The sequence below is a fragment of the Thermobia domestica genome, chromosome 9 (genome assembly GCF_964235325.1).
Source record: "Thermobia domestica chromosome 9, izTheDome1.hap1.1, whole genome shotgun sequence".
Lineage (NCBI taxonomy): Eukaryota > Metazoa > Arthropoda > Insecta > Zygentoma > Lepismatidae > Thermobia > Thermobia domestica.
The window spans coordinates 151,978,058-152,003,217 of NC_137462.1; the positions used below are offsets into that span (position 1 = coordinate 151,978,058).

Genomic DNA, 25,160 nt, shown 5'->3' on the forward strand with positions numbered 1-25,160 from the left:
AATATTGCGAGATCTTAAATTAATATTGTCTCAGTATAATGGATTAGTGATATATTAAATCGCTTTTAATAATTGTTTCGTTTTCAGTTTAGTTGCTATGAGTCGAGATTCAAACTGTTAACACAAGTAATAGGGTTTGCAAGGTTTAAGAATCAGAGTATTCATCTACATTTGAGATATTACTGCTTTGTTACTCTTGTATGTCTATTACTTGCAGTCTTATATCTCCAGAAGAAATATTCTTGAGATATATTTCAGTATTAAAATTTCGTGAAATAAAGGCACCGCAATAAATCGTGTGTTGAGGGCGTTAGATAACTTCTATGCAAACGAAGAAATCTAAAGTTTTAACTTTCGCCAAATATAACGAATACGAAATTCTTCACACAGTGCAATTACAAATAAAGTGATTTTTTTTTCTTTAATAAATACCATATACATACTTCCAAATTTGTTTACCTATTCGCTACGCATTATTATAGATTAAGGAACTATTACCATGGATTTAGTAACTGTCAGACATAACCTCCCTATTATATAAATCTCTTTGCAGTTTTAGCTATGTCTTCAAGTAATTGCTCTGCTGATCCGAAGATGGTATCACTGTCTCATATATTTAAACATTGGCACCACGACACTACCTTACAAGGTCTATCTCGAAAGTACTGCTGGGATCGATGGTGGTGTAAGTCAACTACAGAGAGAGTGCTTCCTCAGTTGTCTTTGAGCTCTCAGAAGTGAAGGACGGGCGATTTCGTAAACCGTTGTTTTAGGATTTTATATCTCTGGGCTTTCGGCATCTAAGGCCATTTAGCTCGTCACGTTTGAGGGATGACGTTCCTCGGCGAGCACACTATCCGGTGAAAGGGAAGGAAGAAAGCGGCCTGGGACCTACAAGGTAGATACCACCCCGGCATTTGCCTGGTGTGAATGAGGAAAACCTCATTCAGGGTGGCTGGCCTGAAAAAGCGTTTTACACTTTTTCGACTGAGTGACCCCACCGGGAGTAGAATCCGGCACAGCTTGCACCGCAGGCGACAGCGTTAGCGACTATGCTACGCGGGGCCACTACCCCTGTTTTGGCTCTTGTAAAGTCGCGATGCAGAACTCTCTGGAAGAAAGAAACGTTACCAAGTTTTCTGCGAAACTCGGCATGTCTGCAGAGGAAGCTTTTCCAATGGTTCAACACGCCTTCGAGGATGAATGTTTATCACAAAGGCAAATCTATAGATGACAGAAGGCGTTTTCGGAAGGTCGTGAAGAGGTAGACAATGAAGCCCGCGCCCGTCAACCACTTCAAATGACGAACATGTGACTCGTGTGAAAGAACTTTTGCAAACAGGCCAGGGTTGGCAAAAACCATGATTTTTATTGAAAAAAAAACAAACAAAAAACCAGTTTTTTTTTTGGTTTAAATAATTTAATCTATGTATTTATATTACATATGGACAGAAATTAGTTTTTTGTGGGGGTTAAACCAGGTTTTTTAAAAACCAGCTGGTTTAAACCAGCCAAGCCTGAAACAGACCATCGAATGACTGTTCGTTTAATAGCCGACATGTTAAATATTCCAAAAACTATCGTTCGCAAGATTGTGACCAAGGATCTGCACATGAGAAAAGTGTGCGCGAAGCTTGTCCCAAGAATTCTGGCCGACGACACCGAGTGGAAATTTGTCAAGATGTTTTGGAAATGTGTGAAAATGATCCTAACTTTTTGGATAATGTTATCACGGGTGATGAAACGTAGGTATTCCAGTACGACTCCACATCAAAGATCAAGACCATTCTCATTGTGTCTTTTGACATCAGAGGGATCGTTTATCGTGAGTTGCTATCTCCCGAAACAACCGTTAACTCTAAATTTTACGTAGAAGTCCTCAAGAGACTGAGAGCAAGGATCCAGCGTGTCAGACTAGACATCAGCGGCGAATGGAAACTTCATGAGAACACGCCGGCCCACACTGCTTTCGTCGTGACCAGCTATCTGGCTAATCTAAAGCGACAATGCTGTCCTAGCTACCCTACAGCCCCGACTTGGCTCCCGCAGACCTCTTTTGGTTTCCCCGTTTGAAATCTCCCTTGAAAGGACAGCGTTATAGAACTGACGACGTAAAAGCAGCCTGTGAAATGGCTTTAAACGCACTCCCTGAAGAGGCCTTCCAGGATGCCTTCGCAGATTGGAAATCCCGCTGTCAAAATGTATCGACGCAGGAGGATAATATTTTGAAGAATTTTAATGTGCAGGTATTATTATTCTTATTATTATGTAAATAAATGTTTTGAGTTTTTTCATATTTGTGCACTTGGTGACATTACTTTCCGGAGGGACCTTGTAAGGTCAGCAGACAAACTATTTGAAGACAGGCTAAAACTGCGAATATTATTTCCTGTTTATTAACACAAAATTTACCCTGTAATAACAATTGTAACTTAATCAAACTATTATAAACGAAGATTGTGGTACACATTTGGCATAGAGAATAAGAAATTAGCACTTAGTGATGCTTGTATGTCAAAATTACAATTCCATTAGATTAAGGTTAATTCTAACCATTTACAAGATACGGAAATTAATAATTTACTAGTGAAATTTTGGCCTGATAGGTAAACGGTTGGCTAAAAATCTGCACATAGACGCTTGTTCACTACCTGTAAGATATAGTGTACTGAAAGTGACAAAGCTGGTGTAGGTCTTAGGTCAATAGTCTCCGAAAAAGAGACTTCCCATATCTTCTCTATGTTTAACCAAATACATTGTTTAACATAGAAGCAAGTTTATATAAACAATCATACGTAGATAATAACCAGATACTAAAAACAGATTTTTGTTCCTAGCTCAATGCAGATAAATTAAAATTATATAAGTATCTCTTATCGAAGTGTTTGATACGTTTAACTCCACTTCTTGAAAACTGGCAAAAATTCAGTAAGTACAACGATTACGTGGTGTAATACGTATTTTGAGTTGTATTACAGAAAATCACTCATAGCTTTCAAGAATTATATCATGAATGATTGGGTTCATTCTGGAGCATATCAAGCGAGATGTAAATGCATCAGCACATACAAAGAAGTCAAAAGGAGCATTGATTCCAGAATTAAGAAAAACACTTAGGTCTCCAAAAACAGTGATACGGCGGTACTGGGCATGTCTAAACATTTGAGCATTCCAAAACAAATTCAAAGGAAATAATATGCCAAAACCGCTTCTCTGGTTGAAAACAATGCATCCGAGTCATTTTATTTAAGGAAGATGAAATCATCCTTAAATTTAGACAAAGAATGGGATTCCATTTTAAACAATTTTTCAAAAATACTATGTTTACGATAACTAATATTCCTCCATTACAGACCTACAAAGAGTAACAGATTTAAGCAACAGTCAATATCTAGTTATGTTTACTAAGGTGGAGTTTTCCGTTATTACACAGTTTCTAATATTATAATTTATTTTAGGAGTATTTCATTTTGCCGAAGCCGTCTCACTGAATAATTTATGATTATTTTTAGTTAGGTATGTGTGATTAAAATGTCAGGTTAAATATGATTTGTTACAAAGAACAATGTGGAAATTCTTCTACCTTCAGATTTAGTTCTACGCTGATCTAACAAAAATGGCAGATTAGCCATTGAAATGCAATCGTTTATTAAGCAATAAGTTTCGCATACTTGATACAAATTAATTTTTGTTCTCTAAAGTAAGGAAAAAAAAAAAAACTACTAAATTACCTTCACGTCTAGAGTAAACAAAGTTGCTCCTCTCGTCCTATGGACTGTCGTAATAGTTGGAAAATTTATTATGGTCATATCGTGTACGCATATTATGTTATCTACAAAAGAAAAGAAAGAAATGTAATGAATAGGCACAACAACAACAGAAAACGTAAAAAATCAAACTTATCCTATTTCTTCATCAATATGTCAGCTGAGTTAGATAGCATTAAAGAAAAAGTACTTCTGCAATGTTTTAACCGCAGTACCAGCTACTTGGGTTGGTAAACTCAATTTCAATAACACACCGCCATGTTTTCTCATAAATATTTCGCTCCTTCAAATCAGACCAGATATAGATCAAATTACGTTAACGTACGAGGGCGGGGTGAAAAGTTCTCGGCCTGACAATGAAAGATTGCGAATTTCAGTTCAAAAATGTTTTTATTTTTCGACATAATCTCTCTTAACTTCAATACACTTGGTCCAGCGTTTCTCCGTCAGTATTCCTTCCCGGAAGTGAGAGTCTGGAAGGTTGTGAAAATATTCATCCACGACCCTCTCAATTTCTTCATTCGATGTGAAGCGCTTCCCAGCAAGAAATTTCTTGAAGTTAGGGAACAGAAAGAAGTGTCCGATGGTGCCAAATCAGGAGAATATGGCGGATGGCCGAGCAAATCCTACACCAAATCCCACAGTTTTCCCATCGCCAACGCACCCTTGTGCACAGGTGGTCAAGAAGGTTAGAGTAATATTCGCCTGTAATTGTTCTCCCTTTTGCAAGTTAATCAATTAACAGGACCCCTTTCGCATCCCAAAAGATCTTTGGCGCTGCACCACCAGCTTCCACCCGCTGCTGTTTTATTTCTGGCGTGTAGTGGTGAACCGTCTCACCCATTGTCACAAAGCGCCGCACAAAATCGGTCGGATCCCTTTAGAATCGGTCTAAGGATTGCTGCGAAAATCGTTTTTGCATTTGCTTTTAGTCGGCAGTCAGCAAATGCGGCACCCATCTTGCGCAGCGCTTTCGCATTCTTAGTTATTTGTGCCAGATGTTTCACACCAGTTCCTCCGATATCCCCACACTCTCAGCTATCTCACTCACCTTCACTCGCCTATCGTCGAACACGATATCATGCACTTTTTCGATTGTTTCCGGCGTGGTTGCTGTTTTCGGCCTTCCTTCACATGGGTCATCTTCGAGGGATGTGCAACCACGTTTAAATTCAGTTGCCCACATTTTAACGGTTGACATGGAAGGAGCAGAATCGTCGTAAACTTTTGTCAACTTCGAATGAATTTCCGTAGGGGCTAATCATCTAAAACGAAAAATTTGATTACCACACGATATTATAGTTTATCCATTTTCCCAACTAACACGCAAGATGTCTAACTTCAACAATGCCTGCACACAAACTACTAGAGAGAACAAATTAACATTTGTTATATGAACAACTGAAAAGTGCCCCCAAGCAACAACAATAAAATTTTGCTGATTCGAGTGACATCTCTGGGTCAGGCCGAGAATTTTTCACCCCGCCCTCGTAGGTTAACATAAAATTCCAAATTCCTAACATTAAGAATTCAACAGTTTTCAAACTACAACAGCTCTAAATAAATACATAAAATTCCACAACTTGTTTTTCGCCTTTGACTGTTATGGATTTCTTTTTATAGAAGTATTAAGAAATGTGATACTGAAATAAAAGGAGGGAAGAACAGAATGGATTAACGAGGGCAACTATTATAAAGCGACTAGTAGAAGGCAGTAGAACACGAAAACTTCTCATCAAATCGTAATGCAGGCAATTTGAGGCAAATAATCCACTAACAACGGGAGAATAAGAATATATTAATATCTTTGATACAGATCTTTTATTTATAAAAAACTTTGTTCCTGATCTAACAGTGTTTGCAATAAAATCCTGGTAATTTAATACATTTTAGATTCTAATACAAAAACAATAATGTAGAAGTAATGAGAATATTTTCAGAACACAATGTTACCTGATAAACTAATAAGCATTTGATACTCTGGAACAACATCCAATTGCTGTATCGGTTTCTTAGAAAAGTTCTTGTTGTACCGCAAAAGCTGAACATCGTGCTTTTGATCTCCATGTTGCCGAGAGACACTGTACATAAGCAGATGACCTTGTTTTGTTCCTACCAGTAGGTTGTCACCTATCGAACAAAATAATTAAGATCAGCAACATAATTTACAAAGCAAATACATGTCATATAAGGCATAAACATTTCCGTCCGAAGTACAGTAATTGAAGAACATTTTAAACAACTATACTGGAATAGTTGTTTTAAATATGAACTATAATATGGTTGGATCGCCCCCTCCCTAATTTCTACCGGCCCCCCTGCATTTTTGGACTGGGTACCGTCCTGTATCGAATGTTAATAATGTTTGTACTTCCTGAAGCACTTGAAAAATAAAATGGTAATTGTAATTTCAGCAACGGCTCAACTCTTCCCAAGAATTTTCGGGGTTTAAAAATGGTAATTTGGCTGATGTTCACTTACGATTTTGTCACATTATCTGAGACATTTGGAACTGGGGTGGTAAAAGTTTTTAGCGCTGCATTAAAAATCACTTCATAACCTTTCCACTGATGTTTGTCTTACATCTATACAGCTGTTCATTTCCGAGATATTGCATTTCGCGTTCATCTTCAATTTTCCACGACTTTCTACAAGCCAAGCGTTAAATTTTGAAATGCGTTCTATATGTTTAATCAGTTGCTAAACGTATACATAGTGAACAAGATGTTTTTTTTTTTTTTTTTTTACGGTGCAGAATTATTACCGATAATCTGATTCTATAAGCAATGTTGAATTATTTAATGCAGTAGTACTGATGGTGAAAAATCGCCACTGAACCGTAAGACTACTGTTCGTACCGTTCGGGTACTTTGGTAAGGACAAACTTTAATATGCATAAGCTACTTTGAGAGATTTAATGAATGAATAAATAAATAAATAAATAAATAAATAAATAAAAGTGAAGTTATTCTTGGTTGTCATCAACTTTTTCATAGATATTAGAAATATAGTGATGTAAACCACTGAGGTTTACTGATTCTTTCATAATATCAGATTATAAATTCCTATATATATATATACTGGTATATACCAGAGCTATTTTTAGATTTTGCTTTTTGCGCAGCAAACTGCTAAACAAATTAGCACCGCAATTTTTAAGCTTTGCACCGCATTTTCGGGAGCAAAGGAAAACATTATTATTATTATTATTATTATTCATTCATTTATTTATTTTATAGACGGGAAATAATAAACTTTTTTGGGGGGGGGGTATCAGAAACCGGTATGATAATGAGAAGCAACGCAGGAAAAAGTAATAAAAATTATATTTTTAAATTGTTGTAACTACGACATTTTATACTTCGTCTAAGCTTACAGATCATTTTGAATGTGTACATATGAAGTTTTGAACCCGTAATGATTTCAAAAAACGGAATTGCGAAGTCTTCGATAAAAAAAACCTTAATTTCACATAAATGTCCATTTTCAAAATCGTATGGTAGCCAATTGCCACTCAGATCCAATTAAGATTCTTTTTATTTCATTCATTTTTTAAACCTTTTAAACCTAACACTACTTTTGAGTTGATTTTGAGGTTAACGTCCCTTTCAGTAGCGAGGCTATATGAGACGGGACCTACTGATAACGTGGAATCCGAACTATATGAGCTCCCGCCAGGAATCGAACCCGCGTCTCACATGCTAAAGACGTGTACGCCAACCGCTTAGCCACGAAGGAGCTCCTAACACTACTTTTGTTTCAATGTGCAACAAGGGAGTGTAGCAAAACGAATTGTATCTCTTGAGCAAAAAAACAACTATGAAGAGATAGATGGGTGGAAGAGAGTCACATGTTCTAGGTAATCTAGCTTCAAAAAGGTAAACTTCAGTGGTGGATTTCAAGAGTCAAGATACAATAAAGTGTCAAAGCGAATATGGCGTCTATCGTCAGTTCCACAGATAGTTTCCAGTAATTTGGTATGTAGACCGTTCTGTCGTGAAGGAAAGACAATGATACATTACTTTTTGTTGCAAAAACAGCCCGCGTCGGAAACAAGCTATGATCATAGAAGCCTCGCATTTTACGATAGAAATTGCATTGCATTGCAACGCATTTTTCAATTAACGGAGTTACTATTTTCATTATTTAATAAAAACACCAGATATTGCACTTGCACATATTACGCCACGTTACGATGTGTTGTGTAGTTCATTGTAATTTTGTTTAACCATGCCCTACTGATGATTCATATCATTTGCCCTTTTAATTGGTACCTTACGATGTTTACGAAGTGTTTACTAGTTCTGGTTTTTGTTCAGTATGGACACTAAAGGCATTTGGATTTAGCCTACGTCGCTTGTAGCATGATTGACTTACTGTACTGGTTGCGCTCGAAGTGAGTTACTTTTCTTCTTGAATTGTCTACGTCAGTGGTAAATAGAGATGTGGGTCGGGTAAATACCCAGTGGGTAGGTAAATAAAAAATGGGTATTTACCCCTTTTGTATTTACCTACCCAAAAATTGGGTATTTTACGAAAGTTCAACTATTATAAAGTTTTAAGAATTGTTAACCATACCGGTGAAGTTTTTCTGGATTTTAGGGTCTCTCAAGCGTGATTTCCCTTTAATTCACTATAAATATGCAAAATAATAATAAATTGACCCCGTTCAAGTGCGGTGCGGTTTTGCAGGCAATTTTGACCATGGCGCACCCGCGATACAATTTTGGATATGTTATTCTAGATTAAAGCGACATCTAAAACCTATTTTTTTTATTTTTTTCTTGAAGGTAATCATCATAAGTAAAGATGAGATCAAAATATTGAAACGAATTTTTTGAAAGGAGGAAATAGTGGGGGTGAGCTGTTACAATTTACAGACGATGTCCTCGTGTACACCTATACATATATCTAAGTTTGAACAACATCGATAAAGCCAATCTTGAGAAATAATTCACAAATTTTTCCGATTTTACGTCATTGCTTACGTGCAAATCAGAGTTGAGAATCAGTCAGAGTTGAAACTTGAGGGATTAATGTCTCCTCGGGGTACCTTCATTACCACCCACTTGTCGTCTCAAGATTTGATCTGGGGCTATTTTACTAATCCTTTCTTCACCGAAGTGTGAACGGCTTTTAAACTTGAATTAGTTTCACCAAGACTTAAAAAAAAAAAAAAAAAAAAAAAAAAGGAAAAAAAAAAGGAAAAAAGTGTATTATGACTTCAAGCTTGAGATTGTCCAAACATAGAAATCAAATATAAACCCTCTTTGTTGAATCTTTGGGAGACAGCCCCAGTTTTAAATAAAGTCTCGATACGCCACCGATTTTCAAGAACCCTATCAAGTTATTGTGTATTTTTATTTCAGAACAGATGTTTCGAGACTCCTTCAATCCAACAATTTTTCACGAAATGTGAAATTTTGAAATTTTAAAATTCTCATAAAACAACTCAGACACCCGACACACAAATAAAAGATAAACTAAAGCTGGATCATGTATCTAAAGCATTACATATCAGAGGCTACAACTAGTTGTATAAAATGACCAAAATTATCAAAATCTTTCCAAGTCGACCATTATGGAGTTAAAATTAATCATGAAAAGATTGGGCCTTATGTCTACTAGTTTCGAACTTAAAAGGGCATTTTAGAGTATTTTTTTTTTTTTCATGAAAGGAGAAAGTGAGTTCGATATATTTGGTGTAGTCGCATTTATTATAAGAAGAAATGCTGAAGAAAAAAAACATTACATTAATTTTTCATCAAACACAGGCATTTCTTATTTTTTTATGGTTTCTTAGGTTCAACGTTACTATTTAGGACTTTTGATAAAATCTTGATGTTTCTTAAAACAAATACCAACGTATAGAACGATAACGAAGTCTTACAGGAAGTGTTGAACGAAAGCCTTCCCAAAGCGATCTTCGTTAGTGGGTGTTCCCTGTCACTTGTTGATCACCCTTTGTGGATTGAAATTTTAAAGAAAACTCTTCCTTCGTATGTTCTCCCATCAAGGTATCGCTTGACTACGAGTTACTTGGACGCTCAATACAGTGAAATGCAAGGGGAAGTTAAAAGGAAGTTAGAGGAATCAAGAAACCTACATTTACAGTGTGACGGTTGGGAGTAACTTGAGAAATGAATCTATCATTTATTTCGTCATTTCAAAGCCTGAACCTGTTTTTGTTGATTTCGTGTTGTCGAAAGAAAATAAACACGATGCACATTACTTGTCTGAAGAGATTATGAAACTTCTGTAAAAATATAACCCTGAAAAATTTTTAGTAATCATAGGAGACAACGCGTCCAACGTGAGAACAGCTTTTAAATTAGTAAAACAGAAGTACCCTAGTATAGTATCTTTGGGTCGTCTTGTTCATCTTCTCCATTTGCTTTGTTCTGACATCATCGGATGTCCATCGGTAAAGACATTACTGAGAAGTGTAATTGATGTTGTTAAAACAATCCAACTTAGCCATCACTTGCAAGCACTATTTGCACAAATCTCAAGGGAGAAATGGGTTACAATTTCGTTAAAGTTGCTTGGAGAACCAAGATGGGGAAGCCATTTGCACTGCCTCCAAAGTTTGCTTGTCAATAAAACTGGACTTCAGGCGCTCGCTGTGAGTGAGGAATTGTCATTACCTTCAGAAATCAAGAAGAGACTTCTTGATGATGTATTCTCGGTTTGTATTGAAAACCTTGTAGCCATTTTGAAACCTATAGTGGATTTGATTAATTTCTTCGAGTAAAATGAACCTCAGATAGACACTGTGCACTCAAAATTCCAGAGCCTTCATCAAACTCTGGTAGAACAGTTACCATCATCAATCCTTTTGAAAACAAAAGAGCACTCAATCATGGAAAAATTTAAAGAAAGAAGTTAATTCGACTTGGGTCCAAGTTATCTGACTGAGATCCCAGTCCCACTTTCCAGGGCTGCAAATTGACCTCTGAAGAATTGCTTGATGAAGTAAACTTCGTTTGTGAAGTTGGAAAACAAATGGGATTTAATTCTGTTTTACTGAGAGCACATTTGACTGACTGTAGGGACAAGAAAGGACTTTTGGCAAGGAAGTTTTGTGGGACGGAGTGGAACAAATGAGCACACTGCTTTGGTGGAGAGGGTTTCGAAGCATCACTGAATTTGTTGATGTCGCCATTCGAATCCTTAGTGCTCCGGTTACATCTGCTGCCAGAGAAAGAAATTTTTCTACATTTAATGGATCTACAGTAAAACCAGAAATCGTTTATCATCGAAGAGGACAGGAAAACTAAAATATCTTTCATATAACTGGAAGCTTTTCAATAAGAAATTACCTGAAGTTTCACGGATGCAACACTCAGGACCAGGGTCATCAAGGAAAACGTCACCGGCTGTTGGCATGGAACAGAACAAAACACCAGACATATTGGAAGAGGATACAGAAGAAATGAGTGACAGAAGAAAATGAAGAAACGAGTGATAGTGATGTTGATACTGAAGAATTGTGTGATAATTCCGACTTTGATCTTACGGTTGATTCTGAATAGGACGGTAAAATTTGTGGTCGTTTTATTTATAGTGCTCCAAAAATGGTACAGATTAATTGCTGTTCTGTACTGAATAATTTAAGGTATATATATTTCCTTCACTGATTTCCTATTAGATTAACGTTGATTATCACATTAATATTTTAAAAGTATTTATTGCAATAGCATTATTAGTATGCTATTTCAATAAATACTTTCACAAAGCATTATTCTTAAACTCCAATTAGTGAACACTTCTAAACATCAGGAAATAGTTACTTAAGTGTTTTATGAACTGTTATTCCTTATTTTATTTATAATTTTCTTTCAACGGCATATTTAGTAAATAATTTGATCTACCAATATATTAAATTTAGTTACTTTGATTATTCTACAACTTTTGTAATCTAAACTCGTACAATTACTTCTACAGAATGGCAAATTAGGTAAATATTTAGTTTCTAAGTATTTTCTAGGTTATTAGGCTAGGCTACTTACTAAAGTCTTATTTCTTTACTTTGATATAACTGTATCAACAACTTAGTTGTTACAATGTAGTTTCTTAAACAGTATTAATTTATTAATTCAGTAAATCAGGAGTAAAATATAAGAAACTTATTGGTCCTTTTTTTTTTTTTTTTTTTTTTTTTTTTTTTGCATAATTGACAATTCAGGACATCTCATTGTCTATAGATAAAATAACAAAAATAACATTATTTTGAGTGAAGAAAGTAACCATCTGTATTTGGAATATCAGTTCAGTTTTCTAATTATTAAAAAGTTGTCTGTCATAAGTACTATTAAATTTTTTAAGGTAATGTAAACTTTAAATCCTTAAAATACGAAAGTAATTATTAATAATTCATTTTCCGCGATTAATAAATTTGGTAAACCAAAAGAAAAAGTGGTTGTTCATTTTAGTTATAGAGATCCTGCTGTAACTTAAATAGTTTAGGTAGTGTGTTCATCGGTGATTTGGAAATCTGGAGAAGGTATTGGAAGATTAAAGAAGATGCGCCTGATCGAGAAAAATGGAGAAAGCAGTTTCGTCAGACACGAACCTAAGGCAGAACTTAAATTCCGTGTCATTAATACCAGGAGCTGGTGACAGACAGAATACTTAATAATAGTGTATGATTAGTTTGGTGACAACTGACTGCAGTTTCTTTAGTCATCGTCCTGTTCTGTCAAAATTTTTTTATTTTTATTTTCGTGTTGGTTTGATCCACTATCGAATTCTAATGTGCAGCTGATTGGACGCCTCAGGGGCACACTAAAGTAAGAATTCACGGCATAGAATGGACAATAATTTTCCGCCAAGGGTAATAGAAGAAAATTTAGTGTAAGTCGAAAGAGAAATAATGTTGAGTAGCTAGGAAATCTGCACTGTGTTACTTAACAAACATAAAATTCATTCTTTAATTACTAGAAAAAATGATTAATTAGATGGTTATTTAGTGCTCCTGTTGCAGGTGATACAAATGCCCATTATATTTTTCATTGACAATAATAAAATCCATTTATTGGTAATAGAAACATAAAATACCCACTAAAATACCCACTTTGGGTAAATACCCGGGTATTTACCCGCTGAAATAAATACCCAGGTATTTTACATCCCTAGTGGTAAATAGTAACGGTATGAAGTTCACGATTTATCTTTGGTGAGTTTTTCACTTTTTAGCTATTTATGTTTCTTTTATTTCATTTAAAATATGACTGAAAAATATTCTTGAAATAATTAGACAGAGTGCCTATATTCCTAGAACGAAATCGCTGGAAGTAAATGGATCACGTCACGCCGGGCTATAACATTTTGTACTGGCTGCTTCCTCTGCGAATTGGAAATATGTTGTTGTTTTACTTTATTTATTATTTTCATTGCCGTCTGCTTTCACTTATATGACTTTCTTTTTTAAATTTAAGACATTACTGTATTATTAACATGAAAGCCCACTTCTACTTTTGCCTATGTACGGATATCAAGTGGTACTGATTGAGAACAATTCGTTATTAAAATGGTAATTTTATGATTAAAATGAGTGAGTGCACGAGGATTGTGTAAGATATTAAATCACTGTCCGAGGAATTTTTCACAATGCTTACAAGTGTGGAACAATTACAGAAACTATAATAGGGTCAAAATGTATATCAGAGACGACTACGGAACCAGGGTTGGCAAAAAACAAGGTTTTTATTAAAAAACAAAAAAACCGTTTTTTTATTTAACCCGCCCTTTTTTATTGTTTAAACCAGGTTTTTTGGTCGAAATAATTTGTTCTATGTATTCATATTACATATGGACAGAAATAAATTTGTCTCGCCTTGGTGTTATTATGCAACAACAGGTTTTGCTGGAAGGGATCACACAAGCAGAATCCATACCGCTTCTCGGCTTACATCCAAGAGAAACTGTCCACTTGGACAGAGGGCATTTTTTAAGCCACCTTTTTGTATCCAAATGGACACCCAGTTCCAGCACTTGGATACCCAGGCCCGGTAGTTTGGATACCCAGTGCACTCCATAAATCTTTAAATTACTGGAAGAGTACTTGAACAATAAAGGGCCCATCCGGTTTCAATGATGTAAACAGACCTTGGGGGAGATGGCAGAAATTCAGCTTAAATGTGGAAGAGACTATGCAGATTCTATATTCGAAAAGCAAATTGTCCTAAAATGGATGGAACATACTCAAAAATAGCACGAATATTAACATTAAGGTCAATGGAAAATCTACAAAAAACAAATAATTCCTCCACTTATCTCAAAAACCAAAACAGGGAGATGGCTGAAATTAAGCTCAAATGTTGAAGAGACTACGCAGGTTCTACATTCCTAAAGCAAATTGTCATAAAATGAATAGAAAATAGTCAAAAGGCACGAAACATTAATATTAATGTCAGGAAAAAATCAATGGAAAACAAGTATTTCCTCCGCTTATCTCAAAAACCTTAAGAGGAAGATGGCTGAAAATTAGATTAAATATTGAACATACAATGCAGATTCTTCTACATACAAAAAAAGAAATTGTCCTAAAATGGATGGAACATAGTCAAAAAAGATCACGAAACATGGAAAAGTCAAGTCAATGGAAAATCAGTGAAAATAATGAAGTTGTCCACATATCTCAAAAACTGTAATAAGAATATGGCTAATAGAAAGCTTATAACAAAGACATAGTGAAGAGCTTATAAACGATGTATAGCACATAGGGTAAATATGGATAGAACATTGTCAAAAGTCAAGTTGTTTGAGTAAAATCAATGATAATAATAAAGTATATGTATCTTCTTCGAATTACCCAGGTCACGCCACGCGGAGGTTACGTGCTTGAAATATCTCACATCTTGATTTGGAATCTCCAGACTCGATTTAGTACGCAACGTGACTTTTGACCTGATTACGTGACAGTTTGGTGCTTATGGCAAACCGGATAGGCTCTTAGTTGAATTATTTGGTTCGCTTTCCAGAGTTTCAAAATTCTCATTATCGCCCAATTCCAGTCTTCTCAAAGATTGTTCTCTTTAAGTATCCTGGCCTAACATTTTCTGACAACCAAACATTTCATGTCTGCTATGGGCAATATCGATAATTGAGATTTGTTCAAACAATTTTTCTGACGTAATTAATAGATGGCACAAACTTGTAAGAAAGTAAGAGATTGTCCATTAAGTACAAAGAGTTATTTTTAACAATTTTTTGACCCTCTTTGTTGCACAGTTACCTGTAATGGCGGGAGGGCTGAGGTCCAAAATTTTACGATTTCTATAGGAAAGGAATTAAATGTTACTCATAATCTTCAAACCCCTTCTCCCAAAATTTTGAGATTCCTATACACGAAATATTCCTAGGAGAACCCCCTACCAAAATATCTTTATAAATCTGTTGCTGTTACCTTTGTGCCCATCCCCCTTTTCCTGTATACTCAGATACTAGAATATTTAATACTGAGTCACTGTGTATTTTTCCGGTTTTTCTTTTTTCTTCTTCAGCGCGTTTCCTTAAATATTGTCAGAAAAAAATCCTTTTCTTTGGTAATCAGTCAGTGCCATTTATTCGGTGATAGTAGATCATGTATAAATTCCGTGACAGTAATACAGGTATTAAGACTGCTAGTGATATTAACGGCTCCGAGAAACCTATGGTAACTAGATGAGAAACTTACTCAATTATATTCTAAACATGTAAGAAACCAAACAATGCAATTGAAGTGTGAAAATAATACTAGAAATTAACCAGTTGCAAGTGGAATAACACTCTTTAAAACAGGAGAGATTTAAACCATAAAGATAAATTTTTGATTACATTGTTTCTTAAAAAATAAAATATTGATAGTAATATTTAGTATCAAATACATACGTATACACCTAAAATGATTTCGTTAGGGAAATGTTTAGTCAGGTTCACATATTGTTATTGACCAATTCCATTCCAAATCGTCCAGGCAAACCACAATTGGTCCCCATCATAGTCTCAGATTTCATTTATTTTTTTTTATTTGGGATCTACATGCAATATTATTAGACCCATATTTTTTCTTTTTGCTGAAAAAATTTTTTCCTTCGATATACAGCCTTCCAAAATGGCCGCCCTCCTCTCAGATTGCTCGAAAAACTGAAAAACATGTCAAATTAAAAGTTTTGTTGTAGAGAAACGAGTGTACTTAGTAACGTAATCGCAATAGCAGGAAAAGTATAAAGTTGTATGCTTCGTTGGAGGGCCAAAATTCGTCTATTGGTCCAATAGGAATCGCGCAATTCACTCGCAATGTTGCCAACTTTGATGAATTTTTTGCTAACTTCAAACCTTTTTTTTTTCTGTCCTCACGAGCAATATCAACCATCTGCTTATAGCATCGAAATCTACTCCATAAGGTCTCTTGAAAATGTAAAGGACTTACGTTTCTGATTATTACATCCCACGTTATAGCATGATGAAAAGCTGAAAATTGCATTAAGACGCCATGTTTGGACGCCATTTTCTCAAAAACCCCACCTTTTAAAAATCTGAATTTTTTACATGTATTGGAGAAGTACCTAAGTATTTAAAATCCGTTAACCGTTCATGCGGCTGCAGCCCCTAACATTCGCAATTAATTATTGAAATTTCGATTTTTGTACTTGCAATGTAAATATTTCCTATGGGCATTTAGGTCCTATACACAAGGCGATTTGAAAGGGAGTATGAAAATTTTGAGAGTAGAATCCTGACATGAAATCCAGTAGAAAAGTTCCTATAAACATGAGTCGAATACCGCTTCGTTTTCGAGTTACAGGGTTTCCAACTCGGGATCCAAAATCAGTTCGGAACAATAGAAAATGAAATATATATTTCGCGTTAAATCAGAAACTGTGTGTTAAAGCTTTGATAAAGTTCAGAAAGTTGATTTGTATCAATATGATGATTTTTACGTGCGTTGCAATTCAGTTGGCAGTGTTGCCAACTTGCTAGAACTTTTATTTGTTTCCAAAAGACACTACGTGGATTTTATTTGATATTTGGTATTCATTAGTGATTGCCAGCATCACATGAAGCATAATTTTCCCCACATTACCACAGTTTTCGAAAACTTACATGTATTTCATCAAAAGGTTTATCTCATGCGTTATTGCTAGTTTGCAACATTACGTGTGAATTTCACTTGATGTATGCCATCATTAGTAAAACCAAAATGTCGGATAAAAACTACGTCTGTGTAAGTTGTAATAATAATAAAATAATAATAATAATAAAGATGAAGAAGAAAATATTTTTTATTGTCGCAAAACCTCTCGTAACTCCACGCATCAAGTTCGAACTTAATCAAGAAGTTCTGCTGCAACCACGAAACAGTTTATTATGAGATTCGGTGTCGTGAACATCGTTCTAGTGTTCTCTGGAATAATGAAAATTGTTTTCACTGGTAACATGACATTGTAGTGCACTAGTTACAGTGTTTGTGTGAATAACAATGGGGAAGTCCTACACAGAGAAAAATCCGTTCTCCGTACAGCGGTTTATTGTACAAATATACGATATCCTCTTGCTTACTTTAGAAATCATTACGGAGTATACGTTATCCGTATGCTACATAGGCACTGCCCTTAGATGTTACATCATGCTGTTGCAGGATGTCTGACATCTAACAGTTTTCCGTATATCACATGTATATACTTATGTTACCTTCGCCAGCTATATGTTATATACGTCCATTTCTTTCTGAGATCCTGACCGTCTACATTGTTTCATACAGAAAGTACGTATATATGGAACACTTACACAGAAAGTATTATAAAACATGCATTTTCAGTTATACGTCTGCTTTACGTTGTCCAAAAAATACAGGAATTACGCATGTAACCTATTTTTTTAAGTTACCACCTACAATTTTTTTCTCAGTGTATTGCAGTAAGGACAGTATTAAATGTGTTAATGATTCTAAAAGGCATAAGATAATTGTGTACAGAAAGAATTCTTGACAAACATTTTATCTTGCGGTAAAATATATGTATTGCGTACAGCGCATCTGCCAAAACGTAGTATTAGGAGAGAATGATTATTCGTGTAAAGGGTGCTTTGAATATTTACCGTGAACAACGTGAATGTGTGTGATATATTGGTGATCACGAAAGAAGATGTAAATATGAAATTATGCACCAGCAAGATAAAGAATTTGTTCCTCTGAATGTAGATTTGGAAACCATTAACCAGATAGTTAACATGCTAAACATGAATGTTTCCCCATTAAAACGGCCGTTATCGGTGAAACCTAGACTACGGTAAAGGATTCACATCTCAAAATTTTTCATAATGCCTTTCAAATCGCCTTATGTACAGGACACAAATAATCATCCTCCCCTAATAGTACGTTTGGGCTGACACGCTGTACGCAATCCATATATTTTACCGCAAGATAAATTTTTTGTCTAAAATTCTTTCTGTGCACAATCAACTTACGGCCTTTAGCATAATCAACACATTTAATACGGTCCTTACTGTAATAGGACTTCCCCATTGTTATTCACAAAAACACTTAACTAGTGCACTACAATGTCATGCTACCAGTGAAAACAATTTTTCATGGTTTCAGAGAACACTAGGACGATGTTCACGACACCGAATCACACAAACTATCAATAACGCACGAGATAAAACCTTTTAATGAAATACATGTAAGTTTTCGAAAACTGTGGTAATGTGGGGAAAATTATGCTTCATGTGATGCTGGCAATCACTAATGAATACCAAATATCAAATAAAATCCACGTAGTGTCTTTTGGAAACAAATAAAAGTTCTAGCAAGTTGGCAACACTGCCAACTGAATTGCAACGCACGTAAAAATCATCATATTGATACAAATCAACTTTCTGAACTTTATCAAAGCTGTAACACACAGTTTCTGATTTAACGCGAAATATATATTTCATTTTCTATTGTTCCGAACTGATTTTGGATTTCGAGTTGGAAACCCTGTAACTCGAAAACGAAACGGTATTCGACTCATGTTTATAGGAACTTTTCTACTGGATTTCATGTCAGGATTCTACTCTCAAAATTTTCATACTCCCTTTCAAATCGCCTTGTGTATAGGACCTAAATGCCCATAGGAAATATTTACATTGCAAATACAAAAATCGAAATTTCAATAATTAATTGCGAATGTTAGGGGCTGCAGCCGCATGAACGGTTAACGGATTTTAAATACTTAGGTACTTCTCCAATACATGTAAAAAATCCAGATTTTTAAAAGGTGGGGTTTTTGAGAAAATGGCGTCCAAACATGGCGTCTTAATGCAATTTTCAGCTTTTCATCATGCTATAACGTGGGATGTAATAATCAGAAACGTAAGTCCTTTACATTTTCAAGAGACCTTATGGAGTAGATTTCGATGCTATAAGCAGATGGTTGATATTGCTCGTGAGGACAGAAAAAAAAAAAAAAGGTTTGAAGTTAGCAAAAATTTCATCAAAGTTGGCAACATTGCGAGTGAATTGCGCGATTCCTATTGGACCAATAGACGAATTTTGGCCCACCAACGAAACATACAACTTTATACTTTTCCTGCTATTGCGATTACGTTACTAAGTACACTCGTTTCTCTACAGTAAAATATTTAATTTGACATATTTTTTAGTTTTTCGAGCAATCTGAGAGGAGGGCGGCCATTTTGGAAGGCTGTATGTCGAAGAAAAAATTTTTTTCAGCAAAAAGAAAAAATATGAGTCTAATAATTCTGTATGTAAAATGAAATCTGTGAGTTTTACGTCCCACGTTTATGCCGGTTAGGCTAAAGGAGACGGTGATTATGAGAAATGAATGAAATGGTGGAATGAAGAAAGTGGGAGGAAACGGGAGAACCCCGAGAAAACCCACGCACACGGTGTTTGTCCACCACAAAGTTCACTTAATTCTGTATGTAGTTTCTTATTTTAAAAAATGAACTAAATCTGAGACAGTCGTGTGGACCACCCTGGACGATTTGAAATGGAATCACTCAATTTCTTTGTTTAGTGGTTTGTGTCTTGTATTGTGTGTTTTTTGTCCTCTCCATCTCTACTAATAGCGTTTCTTTGTCCTTGTCCTATGTCCAACTTTTAAAAAAAAATAAAAAGATATAAAAATAAATGAATAAATAAATGAAGGAAAATATCCAATCATGATAGCACAGTATGGTTTTATCTTTAAATACCAACCTGAGGGCGGATCTGAGCCAAAATGTAAAAAAAGAACATGTCCGCTCCTGTATTAATGGCGATATGTTAAATCGGAAATGAAACGGCCAGCAGAAGTCTGACAAATACATCATTTTGTATGTTATTATTTCAAAAGTGTACATTATACAAAAATGCGCTTTAAAAACTCTGTACGTTTGAATTTTGCTTTGAGTGTGTAAAGGGCCCTTTTGTGCCTGGATACCCAGTAGTGTTTTCTTAAAAAATGCACAGCTTGGACACGAAGCTCGGACTAGTTGGTCACAAATGCAATGAGTCTGCCGACTCACTTACGGACTCCTAGTAAAAACACGTTCTACTGATCTTTACATAGGCCTACTTGTTAATATAATTGTCAAGAGTCATTTCAGAACAAAAAGATACAGTTACACAAGTAAAAACATTATACAGAATTATATATACATCGGGAGACTCCCTCTTTAGCCACTGGGAAAATCCTGTTATTACTTTAAATGTATATGCATCAGGGTTTGAAAAAACCCGGGCTTTTTGAAAAAGCCCAACCCACCTGGGCCCATATGGGTCTTTTCGGGTTTAATTGGGTTTTTTCGAAATATTTCAATGTCTTTGGGGTAAAAGTGTTAAAATGTGATTTATATTTCAAGATTGTCATTGTCACAACTTGTAACAATATTCTACTTACTGCTGTTGCCACCATTTTGAAATTTTACATTCAATCGCCGAGAAATTCTCTACAGCAAATTTAGCATATCTCGTGCTTCCACCGTCAAAAATTCGACTTAAAAGACTGAAAATTGCTCTTCGTAGCGTGGATATTTGCTGTTTTGAAAAAATTACCGCCATTTTGAAATTTTACGTTGGTATGCCGTCAAAACTGTACAGGAAATTTAGAGTGTCTCGTGCTTGTACTCTGACAATTTTAACTTAAAAGGCCGAAAGTTGTAACCTGTAGTGTGTGTGGTAGAGGCAGACAAACGAGTTAAGTTGATTTTGTGTTTAACGACCCTTTCAGCAGCGAGGCTATACGAAACGGTACTATTACTACCGGCACCTATAACCTTAAACCCCTCAAACGTATGAGTGATAATGTCCCTTGGTGTCGCCAAGTCGACGAGCACACTATTTACGGAAAATATTTTCTAAAGTACAAAATTGCTTATTTTACTCCAAATAGGCTATAAGCATAATCCATACATTAATTTGTTCTATAACTATCTCAGCTGTTTTTTTTTTTTTTTTTTTTTTTTTTTTTTTTTTTTTTTTTTTTTTTTGTAATTCATTTAGTGCATTCAGAACTTTATAAAGGTCTTATGTTGAATGTTGTTGTATACCTTAACGTGAAAGCCTCTAATTTGCCCACGGAAAGTCTAAAATCTGATAAAAATCACTTACAATGTGATCACCTCAGTTGTACCAATAATATACGAACAAATAGGTCAAAAGCCCAGGTGGTTTTTTTCGGGCTGGGCCCACTTGGGCAAACCCTGATATGCATGTAAAATTTTAAGGTCAACGTATCATAATCAATTTTGTCAATATATTTAAAGCAACCTTGGCTTCTTTATAAAACAACAGGCATTCAGGCAAGCAGAAGTATAGAACTTGGTTTCGTTTCGCATGTTTAGGCTTAACATCCTTATGAAATACCGAGGGTATCAAGAAGACTTTCGCTTAAAGAGACACCCGAATTGCTACTTGGTTTACACTTCAAACAAGGGTTGTAAGTCGACCGAGAATTAAACACATGACCCCTTGATTAAAAGGTGAAAAGTAGAAAAAACTACTGTAGATGGTTTGATATATGGAAACGTCACAACGAAACTCACACAATTTAAAGCATTTTTCGGTTGTTTAATTTTTATTTTATATTTTGTTTGTTTGTTTAAACTTTTTTTTTTTTTTTTAAGTCGGTTTAAACCAGCCAACCCTCTGCGGAACACAGTAATTTCCACATATAGAGTATTTCTGCACGATGCAGAAAACTTGTACTTTGAGTTTATAAAATTGTAAGTGTGAAACCATTACAAGTTCACCAATCTACGAGATTTTATCCAGCAACATCAAAAATTTCTTACACTATTCTCTTTTCTACATCTACTCTCCGTCGTTCACGCGCTTGTTCCCTGTAGACGAATCATCCATCATGCTGCTTTCCCCTTCCCCTGCTGCGTTTATGTCTTGACTTGGTTAAATAACATTCTCCCTTTTAGTGGCTAACTCAAGTTCTTCAGTGGTTGTGGCACAGTCGTTTCCACCACATACGTCAGGACGCGCACACTCGTAAGAAGAAGTTTTGGCATTACTCGAGCAGACGGCTCTACCAAATTTTCACACATTTATTGTATTTTCCGATTTCTTCTTGCAGAGCATGCACTAAACTAGAAGCCAATGCATAAACCACGAAGCAACTTGTGCTAGGTGGCCACTAAAAGCATGAATGCTATCTAACCGAGTCAGGGCAGGAGCGCAAAAGAGGGGCATACGCATAAACAAGGATAGTGGAAAAAAACATAAAATATCGGCAATAATTTTCACCTTCAAAAACACTTAAATAATGTAATAACTATTACTTTCAAAATGGCTTCACTGGTTTCCCGGGTACAAATGGCAAGCTGCGAGGAGAAATTCGTCAGTTTCGAATTTTTACTTTTTTTTCATACTTCGCATACCGTAGTTGATTTTACGTTTCAACATACCATAACGCTGCAAAAACTTGATAATATGACGCTCTTTACCACAATTCTTTGTAATAAAATCTTATGTTTGCATTACATCCATCGCAAATGCCCACTGCTAACACGAACAGAACATTCCCGCCGTTTATTTCCACCTTCTTCGCATTCTTGTATTCTTCCGCTTCAGTAAATAGTTACACACATTTAGAATACATTCACTCCCATTCAATATGATATTTAATGACGGAAATTACTTATATTCACACTTTATTTCTTTTACGAAAAGTGCTTGACATCGTATTTTACCTATAAATTTTGTTTTTGGTAGAGCCGTCTGCTCGAGTGAACCCGAAGTTTTTGTAAAGTGAAATTGCACCGATGACTGCAACTCCTACTTTAAGAAACAATTTCTAAGGTGCTACGAGTGAATTTTGTGATAAAATAATTGCATAACATACGGCAGAACGTGATCATTTCCAGAACATATCAGCTTGCATGTATATTATCAATCTGTACGCAATTATTTAGGCATGCGTCAGGGTATTAAAAAAAAAAAAAAAAAGATTCAATACATATTAAGGTATCATTTAGAGCAAATATACAGTGTTTTCTTAATCTAACGGACTATTCTGAATCTGCACCGACAGAGTACATTTTTAAAGCCATATTCTTAATCTACACCGCTATTCGTCGCTTCAAATTTCAGCTGAACAACATGCACAGAATGCAGCTGGAAACCTGACTTATCAAGTATATACTGCACAATAAAATATCCCACCTAATGCTTTACCCTTGCATGTTCCTCCAAGTGATGAAAATACAAAATAAATATTATAAAGACACATCTGACATATTAATCCATTGCCTTCTAAGCGAAATTCTGCACTAGTGGTAAATTTAAATCGAATAAGAGCCTAAGCTTTAAACGATCGTAACTATTTGCATTGGTTTAATCTATAAATATCAATGTGTTCAATGTCACTTACATGAAATAAGTTTTACTTAATGAAAATCTCTTACCATAAGCTGCTATAGATTCTATCTGTACAGTCAATTTCAACAACTGGGCAACTTCGTATGCATCATGCATCCTTGAAGCTCTGTGGATCTTGTTCCTGCTCTCACTATCATTGGAACGTTTTGGAGTAAAAGAGATAATTCAAATTTATATTGACACTTTTTATGTGTGCCGTTCTTTCAAATGGCTTAATCTTTCGCCAGTCACATGATCTCTGTATAAACTATTTATCTTCTACTACACAAACACTGAATTTGATAGTCCACCATACTGCTTCTCACTCAATGAAACAGCTGATAAGCGAAATGCGCTTACACTTGCAGAAGGAAGAAACTACTTATGAGTCACAGGCAGGAGTGCCCAATCTTCGTAATAGAAGAAGAAAGCTTAATGAATAGGTGAAACTAGGAATTTAAGTCTTGTACAAATTTTCCTCTTTGTGGAATTTTCGAAAACTCTGCAACATGGTTTCCCTTATTTGCAATTCGAATTATTGTAACGAACTTCACACGTTCAATTTAAGTTAATTTTCAAAATGAACATTTTCACTTTAAGAAATCCCCATATTCCTTTAAAATATTCTTTTAGGGAACGCCCTAATATTACACACTTCGAACTTAATCGAATCGCCATATTAAATATTACAGCAATAACGAATCGAAAATTTGAATAACACTGAATTCCTGTTTTTAGAAGCTAAATTTAACGAAAACGCTGAAACACTCATTATTTTCTTTTTTTTTTTAAGATTTTATGTACCGAATTTTACACCACCAGGTTAAGCGATTTCTTGTATTGTGCATTTTCTGTATATTGAATTAGAAATTTGGATATTGATTAAATTTCTTCCCTTTCGCCCTTTTGAAACCAGAATTTTGGAAAATACAGAAAAACGGAGTAATACCATATACTGCATTATGGCTAATAAACCTAAAAGAGATTTAGGAGTGTCTTGACCTGGGTCACCTAATTGTCAAAATGAATTTTGGTAGGCGTGCATTGGCTCACTCCTTTTATTTTTAGCAGGGATATCATAGTTCACTAGTTAATTTTCAGCAGACATGCATGGGATTGCCCCTTAAACTTTGGAAACTTCAAAAAATTAAAAAAAAAAATGGTAGAGGGGATAGGCCTTAGGTGCCTCTAGAGATTTGGATTGTTCATCTCGTTCCCTTGGATGGGTAAAAATTGCGAAAAATTCAAATTTGGAAGGTTTTTGTACTAATTTTACTTACAGGAGTTTATAGGCGGCTTTAGAATTTTAATTTTCGGTAGGCCCGCTCCTCTCTTATGGATACATATGAAGATTTGATTGATTAATAACAGTAGGAAATTACTTTTTAAGTAGATGTTGATGCTGTTTGTTAAATAATTATCTATCATTAATTTAAATATGGAAAGTACTCTTTGTTGTATCTTTTAGAGTTTATATATTTTTCAAAATGTTTAAGTAGACCCGTGCCTACCCGGTCTACCCGCTAAAACCATCACTGCAGGAGTTAAAATCGCGA

At 35.3% G+C, this 25,160-nt stretch overlaps 1 protein-coding gene across 1 annotated transcript in view; it reads right to left on the reverse strand.

Annotated features, from left to right (window-relative positions):
* Vps39 (vacuolar protein sorting 39) overlaps window positions 1-23,988 on the reverse strand; it is an 80,608-nt gene extending 56,620 nt beyond the window's left edge. Inside the window, exons 1-3 of the mRNA XM_081772006.1 lie at window positions 23,652-23,988; window positions 5,721-5,897; window positions 3,732-3,832 (exon numbers count right to left, since the gene is read on the reverse strand). Coding sequence (XP_081628132.1) covers window positions 3,732-3,832; window positions 5,721-5,897; window positions 23,652-23,721 — 348 coding nt within the window. The 5' untranslated portion in view covers window positions 23,722-23,988. The remainder of the gene's footprint in view (window positions 1-3,731; window positions 3,833-5,720; window positions 5,898-23,651) is intronic.
* Window positions 23,989-25,160: the final 1,172 nt, after the last annotated feature.